This window comes from Ranitomeya variabilis, chromosome 1, assembly GCF_051348905.1.
Source record: "Ranitomeya variabilis isolate aRanVar5 chromosome 1, aRanVar5.hap1, whole genome shotgun sequence".
NCBI classification, from domain to species: domain Eukaryota; kingdom Metazoa; phylum Chordata; class Amphibia; order Anura; family Dendrobatidae; genus Ranitomeya; species Ranitomeya variabilis.
This window is the reverse complement of record NC_135232.1, coordinates 222,666,803-222,682,931: the sequence shown is the minus strand read 5'-3', so window position 1 is coordinate 222,682,931 and position 16,129 is coordinate 222,666,803. Positions and strand designations below refer to the sequence as shown.

At 46.5% G+C, this 16,129-nt stretch overlaps 1 protein-coding gene across 1 annotated transcript in view; it reads right to left on the bottom strand.

Annotated features, from left to right (window-relative positions):
- Positions 1-16,129, bottom strand: part of TMEM120B (transmembrane protein 120B) — a 63,723-nt gene that overhangs the window by 12,121 nt on the left and 35,473 nt on the right. The window contains exons 6-11 of the mRNA XM_077293035.1: positions 15,389-15,478; positions 15,178-15,243; positions 14,975-15,036; positions 13,909-14,001; positions 10,073-10,137; positions 1,898-1,966 (exon numbers count right to left, since the gene is read on the bottom strand). Of these exons, the coding sequence (XP_077149150.1) occupies positions 1,898-1,966; positions 10,073-10,137; positions 13,909-14,001; positions 14,975-15,036; positions 15,178-15,243; positions 15,389-15,478 (445 nt within the window). The remainder of the gene's footprint in view (positions 1-1,897; positions 1,967-10,072; positions 10,138-13,908; positions 14,002-14,974; positions 15,037-15,177; positions 15,244-15,388; positions 15,479-16,129) is intronic.

The window sequence follows — 16,129 nt, the reverse complement described above, 5'->3', positions numbered from 1 at the left end:
CAACCTCCACATGTATTCAAGCAGTCTAGCAGCCGCAAATCATGCAGCTGCATCGACAAACAATCGCGAGCACAATGAAATACTCGGAGACCACCCAAGCATGCTTGGAAAAACTCGAGTAACGAGCATACTCGCTTATCACTAGTCATTGCAAAAGAAGCTGGCTGTACACAGAGTGCTGTATCCATGCATATTAATGGAAAGTTGAGAGGAAGGAAAACGTGTGGTAAAAAAAAAAAGGTGCACAAGCAACTGGGATAACTGCAGCCTTGAACGGATTGTTAAGAAAAGGCCATTCAAAATTTGGGAGAGATTCACAAGGAGTGGACTGCTGCTGGAGTCATTGCTTCAAGAGCCACCACACACACGTATCCAGGACATGGGCTACAAGTGTTGCATTCCTTGTGTCAAGCCACTCATGAACAATAGACAGTGACAGAGGCACATTACCTTGGGCCAAGGAGAAAAAGAACTGGACTGCTGCTCAGTGGTCCAAGGTGTTTTCAAATTAAAGTAAATTTTGAATTTCATTTGGAAATCAAGGTCCCAGAATCTGGAGGAAGAGTGGAGAGGCACACAATCCAAGATGCTTGAGGTCTAGTGTCAAGTTTCCACAATCAGTGATGGTTTGGGGAGCCATGTCATCTGCTGGTGTAGGTCCACTGTGTTTTATCAAGACCAAAGTCAGCGCAGAAGTCTACCAGGAAATTTTAGAGCACTTCATGCCTCCCCCTTTGCTGGCAAGCTTTTTGGAGATGGAAGTGTTATTCTCCAGCAGTACTTGGCACCTGTCCACACTGCCAAAAGTACCAATACCTGGTTTAAAAACAACAGTATCACTTTGCTTGATTGGCCAGCAAACTCGCCTGACCTTAACCCCATAGTATGGGGTATCGTCAAGAGGAAGATGAGAGACACCAGACCCAACAATGTAGACGAGCTGAAGGCTGCTATCAAAGCAACCTGGGCTTCCATAACACCTCAGCAGTGCCACAGACTGATCTCCTCCATGCCACACCGCATTGCTGCAGTAATTGATGCAAAAGGAGCCCTGACCAAGTATTGAGTGCATTTACTGAACATACATCTCAGTAGGCCAACATTTCAGATTTTAAAATCATTTTTCAAGCTGGTGTTATAAAGTATTCTAATTTACTGAGATAATGACTTTGGGGTTTTCATTGGCTGTAAGCCATAGTCATCAACATTAACAGAAATAAACACTTGAAATAGATCATCTGTTTGTAATGACTCTATATAATATATGAGATTCACTTTTTGTATGGAAGAACTGAAATAAGTTAACTTTTTGAGGATATTCTAATTTTGTGAGAAGCACCTGTAAGTCTGTTAGGCATCAAGTTCTGGTTAGGATACCCAAGGTCAGTCCGTGCAGCAGGTTCTGTGCTTGGACCAAGACACAGATGGGTGAATGCGGCATTCCAGAGACACAAAAGAAAGGAAGTAAAACTTCTCTAAAAAAAACACAATCCCATGCAGGAGAACCACAAATTACACCCAACAAATTACAGTTACTTTAAGTTAAAAGGTATATCCAAGATTATTATTTTTCGGTATGGGGTTAAGAATAAAGAGGCATGTATTTGCCTGTTGATGGGGTGTCACTGCAGACATCATGCTGATTGACAGGCTGCTCCCTGCAGTTAGGTAGTAGGGTGCAGGCTGGCAATCAGCATGATATCAGCAGAGACGCCCCATCAACAAAGCAGAGAGGAAGAGAAGACACCGTTTTGTCGATGTGATGTCAGCCGAATCGATCTGAACAGACAATTAGAAAAACAGGTAGTTGGCCTGATAGTTCTTAGTCCAATAAAGAAAAATAATAAAAATCCCGGATAACCTCTTTAATCTGTATGGAAACAAACTGATAAATTACCTGCCATTCTTTACATGCTTCGTGTCGAGACAGCTCAAAAAGTGTCACTGAATTATACAACTGCCAAAACTAGGGGAAAAAAAAAATACCAACAACTGTAATTACAGGTCAACAACACACACAAGTCATAAAAATGATAAATGATCGGCTATAAAACGCTTGCTTTGTGACTCAGTGCTACACCCTGCTGTTCTGATAAGAAAAGTGAAAAAAAAAAAAAAAGTATCATGGTTACAGAAACAAATGAAAAATAATTGTCACTTTAGACACTATACAAAATATTGGATTAATCCAGGTGTAACTCAAAAACCATGTTTATTTTCAATATGTTTTTATGTTGGGTCCTATGGGGGGAGGGAGTGTTACATGTGTGCTCAGATGCTACCTACATACGCAACTCTAAACCTGGTAGCGTACAACCTCCATGCACTGCTGTGTGTGTGAGCCCCTAAACATTGTGGTGTCACGTTCAACAATTTAATCATCTCTAATATTCATGTGTCAGCATATCACACACCCAAGCAAAATACTGTTTCTGATAAATACAGGCACTCTGTGCACCATGACAGACCAAACATTTAGGTGCACCTTCCCATCTGCTTGTTTTCTATCTATCTCTGCCCTTCTCTGGTTCTATGAAGCAGAGCTTTCAATCAAAGAAGGGGGGAATAGAGGGAAAACAAATATGATGGAAGGTTTGACCACATCAATGAACTGAGCACCAGTGCTTGGTTTGAACAGTCATTCTGTTTAAGGGGACTGTGTGGTAGTAATGCTGCAGTCGTGGTAGCTGGCTCTTTCCGTGTGGAAAGCACCCAGACATTTAGTACATGCAGTGCAAAATGGCTTCAGTACCCATTATATTGGAAAGGACATTTTTTTTTTGTTTCAGAAAAGAAAACAGGATTTTTGGTTGCTTACCGTAAAATCTGTTTCGGGGACACAAGAACCATGGGTGTATGCTGCTGCCACTAGGAGGCTGACACTATGCACAAAAGTTAGCTCCTCCTCTGCAGTGTACACCCCACCGACTGGCATTATGAATTTCAGTTAGTGAGAAAGCAGTAGGAGAAAACAATAAGATTGAAATAATCACAAACGTGAGAACTGTAAACATGAGAACAGTCATAGAACACAGAACAGCAGAAAACTGAATAACATGGGAGGGTGCTGTGTCCCCCAATGAAGGCTCCGAGAAACAGATTTTACAGTAACCAACCAAAAATCCTGTTTTCTCTATCGCCTCATTGGGGGACACAGGAACCATGGGACGTCTAAAAGCAGTCCCTAGGGTGGGAAAAAACAGACTTCCATCAGGTCAGAGGACTCACCACTGCCACCTGCAAAATCCTTCTGCCTATGCTGGCTTCCGCCGAAGCGTAGACATGGACCTTGTAAAATTTGGCGAACGTGTGGATGGAAGACCAGGTTGCCGCTTTACAAAGCTGTAAGGCGGAAGCCCTGTGGTGCACCGCCCAGGAAGCGCCGACTGCCCGGGTAGATTGAGCTTTAATCCTAGGAGGGAGAACTCTGTTCTTGACCCGGTAAGCCTCCAAAATTGCCGTTCTGATCCAGCGAGCAATAGTCGCCTTGGAAGCCGGCAGGCCTCTACACGTGCCATCAGGAATGACGAAAAGGGAATCTGTCTTCCGGAAACGGCCGTTCTAGCCAGGTAGATCCTCACCGCCCTGACAAGGTCCAGCTTGTTCAACGATAGACCAGAGGATGAGTCGTAGCTGGACAAAAGGAAGGTAGATGTACTCGTTGAGGTGGAAGGTGGAAACCACCTTAGGAAGGAAGGCAGAGGCCTGAGGACCACCTTGTCCTGGTGGATAACCAAGAAAGGAGGTCAGCAAGAAAGGGCTGCCAACTTGGAAATGCGGCAGATAGAAGTGATGGCCACCAGAAAGGCCACCTTCCAAGATAGAAGTAACAGGGAAACCTCCCTGAGAGGCTCAAAGGGGGAACCCCTCAGAACCTCCAGCACAAGGTTCAAATCCCATGAATCCACAGGGGCCCTGCACGGAGAGACAGCATGGGCTACTCCCTGAAGGAAGGTCTTGACCTGTGGCCGAGAAGATAGCGTCTTCTGAAAAAGGATGGAGAGCGCAGAAACCTAGCCCTTTAGGGAACTAAGATCAAGGCCCGAATCCAGTCCTGCCTGAAAGAAAACCAAAATGGAAGGAAGGGAAAAAGACATAGGAGAAACGTGGTTGGACTCGTACCAACGGAAGTAAGACTTCCATGTGTGATAGTAGATCCTGGAAGACGAAGGCTTCCTAGCCTGGATCATAGTGTGAATCACCCGATCCGAAAGGCTGGACGCTCTTAGAACTGCGGTCTCAACAGCCACGCCGTTAAACTGAGCAACCGAGAATTCGGGTGGCAGATCGGACCCTGAGACAGCATATCGGGTCTGTCTGGAAAGCACCAGTGGGCGTCCGCGAGAAGATTGACGATCTCTGCAAACCAAGATCTCCTGGCCCAATCCGGGGCGATCAGAATGACCGGCACCCCTTCCGCCTTGACCTTTTTCAACAGCTTGGAAAGCAAGGGAAGGTGTGGAAACAGATAGGGGAGCACGAACTGCGACCAAGGAATGGCCAGAGTGTCGGCGCCCACTGCGAGAGGGTCGCGAGACCTGGAGACGAACCGAGGGACCTTCCTGTTCATTCGGGACGCCGTGAGGTCCACATCCGGAGTCCCCCATCGAAGAAAAATCTGGTGGAAGACCTCCTGATGCAAGGACCATTCCTCTGCCACGAGGCCCTCTTGGCTGAGGTAGTCGGCAGCCCACTTGTCCACGCCGGGGATATGCACCGCGGATATCACCGAAACCGTTGTCTCCGCCCAAAGGAGGATCTTAGATACCGAGACCAAGGAGCCCCGAGTACCCCCCTGATGGTTGATATATGCCACCGCCATGGCATTGTCCGTCTGGATTCGGATTGGTAGACTCCTGAGAATCCTTTCCCAGTGACGAAGAGACAGAAAGATGGCCCGAATCTCGAGGACATTGATTGGCAGAGAAGACTCCTGCCCCGACCAACGACTCTGAACAGTCAGGTGACGAAACACCACACCCAAGCCGAGAAGGCTGGCGTCCGTCGTCACCACCCGCCAGTGAACTGGAAGGAAGGACCTGCCCTAGGAGATGATTGGTGACGTTAGCCACCAGTGGAGGGACCGCTTGACCCGGGGCGAAAGCCGAATCGGGCGATCTAGGGACAGTACAGACCTGTCCCACTGTGAGAGAATCGCCTGCTGAAGAGGCCGTGAGTGAAATTGGGTGAAGGGAATCGCTTCCAATGTTGCAACCATCCTCCCCAGAACCTTCATGGTGGATCGGAAGGAGGGAAGCCGAGGACCCTGGAGCAAGCAAACTTCCCGACGAAGGATGGATCTCTTGTCTTCGGGAAGGAAGAGTTTGGTCTGACGAGTGTCAAAGAGCATGCTCAGAAAAACGAGGTGCTGAGAAGGGACAAGACAGGATTTCTTCCTGTTGACAAGCCACCCGAAACGGGCTAGAGTGTCGAGGACGATGGACAGGTTCTCATGAGCCTGAGAAAAGGATGGAGCTTTGATGAGGATGTCGTCGAGGTACGGAAAAAGTACGAGGCCCCTGACCCTCAAGATGGCGATCAGCGCTGCCATGATCTTCGTGAAAACCATGGGAGTGGTTGCGAGACCGAACGGCAGGGCGACGAGCTGAAAATGCTCCTGGAGCACTTCAAAGCGCCGGAATCTGTGATGTCCCGGGAATATCGGGACATGGAGGTAGGAGTCCTGAATGTCTATGGAGCACAGAAATTCCTGAGCCTCCATGGAAGCAATTACTGAACGAAGGGATTCCATCCTGAAGTGTCTCAGAAGAACGCTCTTGTTCAGCAATTTGAGATCCAGAATGGGGCGACCCTTGCCGTCTTTTTTCAGTACCACAAAGAGATTTGAATAGAAACCCGTGAACTGTTCTTGTTCTGGGATGGGAACGATTACCCCGGATTTGAGGAGAGAAGCGATGGCTGCGAAAAAACCCGGAACTAGAGCGGGGTCCCTTGGAGGTCAGGATTCGAAGAAACGATCCCGGGGGTTGTGAAACAAACTATCTTGTATCCCAAGGATACAACTTCCCTGACCCATGCGTCCTCTACTGAGGAGATCCAGACGTCTCTGAAAAAGAGGAGACGGCCGCCCAGCCTGGGAAGAGGGCTGGGATCTTGTGGTGAGTCATGCCGAGGTGGATCTTCCAGTCCTAGACCTGGAGGATCTACCCTGGGAGTAGCGAGGGCGCCAGGAAGGATTGGGTCTAAATGATACTTTCTTCTTCTCTTGACGTGCCTGCGGCCTCTGCTGTTGGGAAAAAGAATCTGCCGCCACGAAACGTCGAAAGGGCCAAAAGGACCGAAATTGCCGGCGAGGAGGGCAACGAGGTTTAGACTGGGGAAGAAGGGAACTTGTGCCCCCGGTGGCGTCCTTAATGATTTGGTCCAGCTTAGAACCAAAGAGTCGTGAACCCTGAAAAGGCAGGCTGGTAAGGGACTTCTTTGAAGACAAGTCCGCCTGCCAGGCCTTGAGCCAAACGGTCCGACGGATGGCAACAGCATTGCTGGACGCCTGAGCCGCACAAGACGCGGCATCCAGGGAGCGGGGACCAGGTAATAGCCCACATGAGAAATCTGGTTGGCAAGGTCCACCAGCTGTCAGGGAGAAGCCCCGTCCAGGATACCCCGACGGAGTTGTTTGGCCCATTTGGATATGGATTTTGAAACCCAAGTGAAAGCAAAGGCCGGACATAGAGTAGCTGCAGCTGCTTCAAAGGCTGACTTCGCAAAGGATTCTATGACTATCGTTAGAATCCTTCAGAGATGCTCCGCCGGACAGCGGAAGGACCGTGTTGGTGGACAGCCAGGAAACTGGAGGATCCACCGAGGGAGAAACAGTCCAATTGGCGGTAAGCTCTGGCGAAAAAGGATATAAAAACGCCAAGGCGCTTTCCCCTCTGAAAACGTCTGGTCGGATTCTCTCTTTCTCTGATCATGATGTCCTCAAATTCAGGGTGAGGAACGAAAACCTTGGAAGGTGGTTTAGACCGTCTAAGGCTACGTTCACATTAGCGGCGCCCGCCGCAGCGGCGGGCGCCGCAGCGGCGCCGCATGCATCATGCGCCCCTATATTTAACATGGGGGCGCATGGACATGCGGTGCACTTGCTTTTTGCGCCGCATGCGTCCCTGCGGCGCCCGCGTCGGGTCGCGGAGGACGCAGCAAGTTGCATTTTTGCTGCGTCCAAAATCAATGAAAAAAAGGACGCATGCGGCGCAAAAAGCTGCGTTGTGCATGTGTTCACATTTGCGCTGTGCGTTGCGGCGGCGACGCTGCGGCGCACACCGCAAATGTGAACGTAGCCTAAACGAAACCGCCTGGTCTGCGGGTTCTGTAGAGGAATCTTTGATGCCACAGGTCTGATTTATCACTCCAATGAGGTTCTGAACCATATCTCTCATGCTAGAGATTTGGCTCGAATCCAGCTCCGAAAAATCCTCCGAAGGCGCATCAGAGAACGCCCCGCCTGACTCAGGGGAGGAGGACCAGGGAGTAGCCGACCGCAGAGAAGGACCGTGGGGGCGAGATGGAACGGGAAGAGGACTCAGACTGGCGTTCCTGTTTGGACCTTTTACGGCCTACAACGGAAGGCTCGGACGGAGCCTCCTGCGACCCGCTGGCTACTGCGGGGGTCTGCAGGGGCAACCTATCAATCACGGACACAAGAGTTTGAGACACTCGTGTTAGGTCCGCTACGGATTGTGACAGAGAGGAAGCCCAGGCTGGAGTAGAGGCTTCGCTCTCAGGTGGAACAGCAGGGAGGTCCTGGGCGGTGGGCATAATGGGGTTGCTGCAAGCCTGACAGAGGGGAGAGGACTGACCTGAGGGAAGTTTGCAGTTACAAGACATACACGCAAAGTGTTTGACTAAGGCAGAGGAAGTAGAGGAAGAATTAGGAGGGCGAGAGCGACCTCCCTTAGAATTAGACATGGCGAACGAAACCCTGAGTAATGCCAGAAGGTTAGGGGACAGGAGGGCCGAGGAGAGTGTCAGTCTGCAGTGCAGAGCTACTCACAGCAGACGATTCGGTGTCCACTGCACAGCTTGGAAGATGCTCCTCAAGAGAGTCAGTCAGAGACGGCTTCAGGATCCGGAGCTAGGTGTGAACAACAGCAGGTAGATGGTGTCCGAAAGGTAGCTGGGACACCAGGATTCGCGCTCTTGGAATGGGCGGGACGATCATGGCGCTGAAATGCTTCCTGAAGGGGCACATGAGTGGTGGGCGGGGCTAAACCGCCTGTCGAGGAGCACCAAGATGGTGCCGGTGGGATTGCTATGACAGTCGGGCGGGAGAAAAGCCCACCCGAGAGAAGAGGAAGTGGGCGAAGGAAGAGTAGGCCCGAGCAGAAGCCGGGGCCTAAATTAGAGGCCGGCGGCCACCGGAGAGAGCCGCGGCGCCGGGAGAAGAAGTGGCGCGGCTGCCTGCAAGCCTGCCGCGCCGGATAGAAGACAGTGCGGCCGCCGGAAAAAAGGAGCAGCGCTGCTGCCTGCAAAGGCAGCCGCGCCGAGGCATAAGTCAGTGCGGCTGCAGCCGCCGGGAAGCAAGAGACGCGGCTGCCTGCAAAGGCTGCCGTGCCGGAAAGAAGACAGTGCGGCAGCCGGAAAAGGGGGGAGCAGCGCGGCTGCCTGCAAAGGCAACAGCTCCAGGGCAAAAGGCAGTGCGGCCGCAGCAGCCGGGGAAAAAAGAGACGCAGCTGCCTGCAAAGACCGCCGCGCGGATGAGGGGATCTGTGCCTGCAAAAGCTGTCTGCAGCTAAGATCCCTGTCCCCTGCAAGTGTCTTCCGCCTATGGTAACAGCGACGACTGGACCAAAGGTAGCCTGCACCCTTTAGTAATAAAATTCCCGGGGTACCCCTTACTAACGCCTATCTGGGACGGGTGGGGGAAATACTCACCTCACACATCCCACGTCATCTGTTACTAACCTTAATCCAAGGAAGGTATGAGACTTCCAGGGAGCAGATGATGGACGTCCTCGTCTCCGCAACCGACAGGCTCTGGTGGGCGAGTGGGTGGGGGATGGAGCTAGGACAGGACTTCTAGGCATTTTTGTGTGCTAGGATCTTGGTCCTGCTGCGGGATCTATGAGGATACGGGGTGGCTGTACACGCCGTACTCATAGTCCGTATGTGGGATTACAGTTGTGACTGTTCACACTGTATCCCTCCGGAAAATCTGAAAGACCCGTGTCCACCCCCTACTGACACTAAGCTAAACTGAATTTCATAATGCCAGTCGGTGGGGTATACACTGCAGAGGAGGAGCTAAATTTTTTTGTGCATAGTGTCAGCCTCCTAGTGGCAGTAGCATACACCCATGGTTCCTGTGTCCCCCAATGAGAGGCGATAGAGAAAATAAAAATTTAAGTTATAACAAGTGACTTTATATATTGTAAGGCTGTGTGCACACGATGCGGATTTAGTGCGGATCCGCAGCGGATTTTTCTGCGCAGAAACGCTGCAGATCCGCACTGTGATTTTCAGTACAATGTAAATCAATGTGAAAAAAAAAAGCTGTGCTAATGGTGCGGAAAAATCCGCGCGGAGACGCTGCGGATTTAAAAGAAGTGCATGTTGCTTCTTTTGTGCGAATCTGCAGCGTCTCTGCACCCTTTCATTATAGAAATCCGCAGTGGTTAAAAACCGCAGAAAATCTGCACAAAATCCGCATCAATTCTGCATAAAAACCGCACAAAATCCGTGGCAAATCTGCACCTGCGGATTCTGCCAGATGCGGATTTTGTGCAGAAAATTCTGCACCCCATTCCGCAACGTGTGCACATAGCCTAAGAGAATGTAAAAGCGCAAACTCTGGAAAGTAAAGCTTACTAAGGTCTCGCTTGGCTGAGGAGTGAAGTAGGGTTTAACAGTTGTGTCCTTTGCTTGGAGAGAGAAAAAAAAAAAAAAAAAAAGCATTGTGCCTCCCATCTTCTCCCTGCAACTAAAGTTCGTCCACTCTCCAAAGTGTGAGTGGCAAGTTATAATAATACTAAAGCCAATGACACGAGGGACGGAAGGAATCTATTGGGTGCCGGACCCCTTAAAGTACAATTTAAAAAAAACAACAACTTACATGGCCAAAAAATAGAAAGGGAAGTAGAAATGTGAGTCCTCTCCACATCCAGGACTGAAACCCTTCTGGAACATTAATGGAAAAAAGTTAAATTTAGTGAATCTTTGAACTCAATATTGTAATTTTAGCAATAATTTCATCTTAAAATTAACAATCTCTACATATGAGGCAAGTAAACAGTTAATCATAGTTTGATAGTAATTATTACAGAAAATTCAATTATTTTAAATGAACCTACCTAGAGATAATTGCCGTCCCAACCAGGGGCACCATAAGTGACAGGCTATCTGCATTGCAGACAACTACAGTGCCAACCAAAGGTTTGGACACACCTTCTCATTTAAAGATTTTTCTGTATTTTCATGACTATGAAAATTGTACATTCACACTGAAGGCATCAAAACTATGAATTAACACATGTGGAATTATATACTGAAAGCAAAAGGTGGCTACTTTGAAGAACCTAGAATATAAGACATATTTTCAGTTGTTTCACACTTTTTTGTTAAGTATATAAATTCCACATGTGTTAATTCATAGTTCTGATGCCTTCAGTGTGAATGTACAATTTTCATAGTCATGAAAATACAGAAAAATCTTTAAATGAGAAGGTGTGTCCAAACTTTTGGTCTGTACTGTATGTCTGCGCAGCATCAACCTCCAGACCGGCTGAAAACCCAAACATGATAATATAGACAGCCAGTCCAGGATGAATAGCAATAAAGCGTAAGAAAAAAGATACAGATCGCGCCTGCAAGTAACTGTTCTTTATTACCGAATATGAAAAAGGAAAACCACAGACTATGAAGAAAAAAGGGCATTACCACAAGCCCATGTCCAAAATGTATGACAAAGGGTGACCCACGCAACACCATAAATCAAGTGTCTCCATCAAGGAAAATACAGCATCATCACAATGCAAAATGTAGGACAGAGATAAAGGACAAAAAACCTTCAGAAATTCGGAGTGAAAGAGAGTTGTTTGGTGATCAGCAATAATATAGCATCAACTCCTCAAACAAACAAGATCAGGAGCAAAGAGATGGGGCGAGTGGGTCAGTTTTCATACCTGGAAATAAAGAGTTGTAGCAAGGTTTAGAGGTACAGTTTCCATGTTTAAAGAGAACCAGTTTTTTGCTACTCCATCTGAGAGCAGCATGATGTAGGGGCAGATACCCCAATCCCAGCTACGCATGACTTACTGGGCTGCTTGCTGCAGTTTTGATAAAACCCCATTGTCTTCTGCTGCACATCTAGCAGTTCTCTGAATGATGAGCTCTGTATAACCCCGCCCACACCTCTAATTAACAGCTTTACACTGCGATTAGGCAGAAAGTTGCCAATATTTGGAGAGGGAGGGGTTATACCAAGCCAAAGAATATGGAGGATGACCTGGCAGCTGGTTTAATAGTCATCTAGCCCTGGGGTGGGCAACTAATTTATTCAAGAGTCCACATGAGAGGCCATGAGTGTTCTGGAGGGCCGAACCAATAGGCTGACATTAATTCTGCTCAATATTACCAGATTATTTTATATTAAGATTAATTGTATCACTTAATATTGAGGACAACTGAGTATGCAGAATTCCCCTACATACAGTGTGAGCCCCCACATACCCAGTGTGTAATGACGTCATTGTGTCTGCTGTCTCTGTTCCACAAGCTGACTGATGGAAGAAGGAGTCAGCAGCGCTGTCTTCCACCAATGTATTCCCCACTGTCTGCATCTAGAGGATACGGATAGCGGTGACATAGGGAAGCGGGCGGTGGACAGGTGGTGTGGGTGAGGGTATGATCTGGCACCTGGGCTACTGTTTTCATCCCTTTGTCTTTCTGTCAGCCGGACTGGAAAAGCCAGAGGGCCCGATATGGCCCGCTGCACTTTGCCCAGCTCTGCTCTAGTGATAATCACCTGCAGATAAAACAGTTATTTTCTCAAAACTACAGAAAACAGCCGACTAAGTGATATTTTACTGGAATCAGGGTCTCTACATGATGTTACTCTAATACTAGGTAGCTAAAGTTAAAGCAAAGTGAATATGATTTCATGAAAACTCATGCACAGTCTGCATTTAGAGATGATGTTGAACTGTGTTTTTTCTTTGTTTGTTTTTTTAGGAGAGTTTTATCCCCACTGTATTAGGAGCCTAAAAAAATGCAATTGTGGTTTCTTGCTTTTTAAGTTCAGAATTGCTTGGATTTAGGCTAAAAAACAAAAACATCAAATCGGCATCAAAAGCAATCAAAAAAACACTTCAAAATAATGCAGTGAGATGCAATAAACAGAGCAGATTACTATTGCGTATTTTGCTGCAGAACACACAGCCTTACTCTGACTTGATTGACAGGTGTTTTCCTCCCTGTCTGCTTGTTAGGCTATGTGTCCACGTTCAGGAAACGCTGCGTTTTTGACGCAGCGCTGAGCCGCAGCGTCAAAAACGCAGCGTCCAGATGTTACAGCATAGTGGAGGGGATTTCATGAAATCCCGTCTCCACTGTGCATTAAAAAACGCATGCGTTTTTCCCGCAAAAACGCACATGCGGTGCTTTTTTTCAGAACGCAGCATGTTGCTACAATGAGCAAAACACGCAGGAACACCGGGTGACCTGCCAGTGACCTCAGGGGCATTTTTGGTCAGGATTTTACCTGCATAAAATCCTGACCAAAGCCTGAAGCAAGCCTGAACGTGGACACATACCCTTATAGAGACATTTATAATGAAGCAGAGCTGGGAGTGGAGGGCTGGAGAGAGCCGCTTACAGGACCTCTCCCGGTCCCTGGCTTTTTGTCAGTGTACATTCTCCAAATCAATGCAATGTTTAAAGAGCAAAACTACTGGTGACCGATCCCGAGTAGCGTGCAATTACCATTGTAGGACATTTGACAACCAGGTTGTCTACTAAAGGTACTGTCACTCTTGCCCATGAAAACACATTTGCAGCAAAGTCCACAGAATCTGCATTTTTGGAAATATATACAGAAGTTTAAACAGAAATTTCCGATCGGATTTTTACTGTCCTATTAAATCACCACTACAGCGCTGAATTGGCGCTTCTAATGTAAGATCCCTGACCTTATACTCACCATCTGGCATCTTCAGCATTTTTTTTTTTGTGGCTCCGCACCGGTTCCATGGAGTCATCTTATGACGGCAACTCTCAATGTACGTCTACGAGAGCCAGATCAAGGCTTTCATAGACTTGTATTGAAGAGTGACCTCCGGCTTGCTCCAAGAAACACTAGAGCATTCCAGCAGGTCACAAACTGCAACAGACCAATGGGAGTGGCAGTGATAAAAGTTAAAGACGGCGGCAGGCGAGTATAAGGATAGGGTCAGGGACCTTAGATTAGAAGCACCATTCCATCGCTCCAATACGGAAAAAGCCAGAGTGGTGCTTTAAACTGCTTTTTTACACAGATATTATATTAGACAATCATTAACTAATATATAGCATGTTGGTTAGCAATTAGAAGTTTGATATCTTTGACATTGATTTACTTGTGAAGAAAATCTTTAAAGGGGACCTGATGTTTACAAACCGGTCACCTATTAGTGCCATGAGTTGGACGCCCTCATACCCTACATGCCAGATCACAGTAGCTTGCAAGTCCGGCTCTCATTCTGGTGGACTACACATCCATTTATACCAATAACTGATCACTGAAAATAGAGATGCGGACCTGTAGTGATCAGCTGATAGGCAAACTAACTTCTAATGAAATAGATGTGATTTTCATGAATTCACACTTGTAATTAAAAATATACTGCATCATAAGCATAATTATACTACATGTAAGTACATACAATTATTCAATCCTCCCTTATATTCACTTACCTACTGTAAGGTCTAAATGGTTTCGCTCTCCTAGCGCACGTAATCTGTATAGACACCCACTTTGATAGTAATATTGAAGAAATTGTACACAGCCTGCAAAAACAAAGAAGAAAGAAATTACTACACACTCTACACCCAGAAAAATAGTCAAGCATTAGACGAGAACATAATCACCAATAGTGCCAAATTTAATTCCATCAAGGCAAAAGTGCAAGTGTTCCCAAAACACAACTGATAAAAAAAACATTCTCCGTGAAATAACAATTCTGGACCATTTTGGCTTATAACCGTTATACTCGTGCTGTTACTGTTTCCTATTAGAAACGTATGTGTAAACTGACAAATTTTCTTACTATTCCCCTCGGACGATGTCAGAATGTGCATTGATTACAGTTGTCAATTTATAGATGCATTTCCAGAAGGAGCAATAGGGAAATAGTGCAATGCACAGTTGTAATAAAAATAATGGAACTGTCATATTAACTATTTCCAGACCACCCACAGACTTTAAAACTCCACTCAGTTGGCACTTTATTCTGCAATTACATTCTAAAACATCAATGCCAAGTAAGCAGTTTGTACGCGGCTGAGAAGCTGCAAGAGCTAGCTGTCAGACACAGCCAGACTCCCCATCGAGAAGGCCAGAGGAGGTTTATTACCCTCTCTGCCTTCCTGTACACATAAGGTTGAACAAGTGCTTTATATGCAGTAAAAGGAAACCCAGTCAGAGCTTGCACTTCCAGACACAGCTATTGTGTGATCGCTGGATGTAGGAAGGGAGCAGCTGGTGAGAGGATTCTGTCAGCTCTGCTATGCAACCAGGAGACTTAATTTCCTCTGTAACGTAGGATGATGTACCGGCCTCAGTTACAGAGAAAATCATAAGTAAAAAGACTGATGTCACACATGTCAAAATTCCCATCCCATCTAAAACAGATATGTCAGGAGAGTGTGCAGACCCTCTTTAAAAGTGGAATTATTCTATAATTGAAATGTGACTTATCTCCCGCATAGCATTACGTTTACATAGAGATACACACAGACAATTACCAATGTTCTTTCTTACTTTGATATATTGAAAATGCAAGAAACTGATTGCGGAACATCTGATACATCAGTCCATCTGGCCTATGAAAGACAAAACAGAAACTTTAGAACTTGACACAGACTACAAGTATTTTTTGGACCAATATATCACAATTACCGTAATAAACAGTGTTCAATATGGCTGCTCTGCCCTACCGTTTATACAGTGGGTATTCAACTTACCATGTCAGCATTACCCCAGATAGAAATGTGGATACATAATGGTGAGAAACCCACCAGCCTTTTATCCTGTAGAAGAAAGCAAACATTCACAGTACAAAAATGTGATAAAGTGTCAGCAAATGGAATGGTCATGCTTCTATTCCAAAAACAAATGTTTTCTGATCTCCAAATGTATGAACAATGGAGAGACTATGGCTGTAAATAAACGCACCTCGATCCGTTGCTTATGAGGATGCTTTCCCTTATCGTCAACGTGCAGAAGTACCAGACCAGTAAGAAGTTGAACACTTCATCTGTGACTCTAGGAGGCAATGAATTTCAGAGTTTGTGAAGTAGAAGTATTCCGATGAAGTAATTCACACTGGCACGTTCAGCCCTGTACACTGCATTGCCTTAATAATGATCATGAGAACAACAAGCCCCTTCTTAAACTCTTATCATGGAGGACCGCAAGGATCATTTTCATTTTTGTGCTGCCTCATTCTGAGAGGCAAAAATTATTTAAAAAGCAAAATCCCCTCTGTCCAACGACAGCCCTCGGACCACTCATTGTAAGATTGTCGTGACGACATGTTTTTTGTTTTTATGCTTGAGTTGTATACTTAAAGCAATTGTTGTCCACTACTAGATATCCCCTGCTTAATCACTTTGAAGGGGGGGCATTTAAAATAAAAACATTGCCTACTCAATTCCTGCGGCGGCGCCGTTAACAATGATGTCGCCCCATTATTCCCAGCGGGTCATATGACATTATTGGGTCATGGGACTACTGCATTGAGTAGACATTGTTTATATTTTACATAGGGCCCCAAAATGATTAAGCAGGGGGTGTACAGTTGTGGATAGTGTTAACTTTTTTGATCTACATAGCTTATTGAGGAACTTTTATTAAAGGGGATGTCCACTTTCAGGAAAGTGGTCACCAAAGTGTGTAAAGTACATAAAATAACAG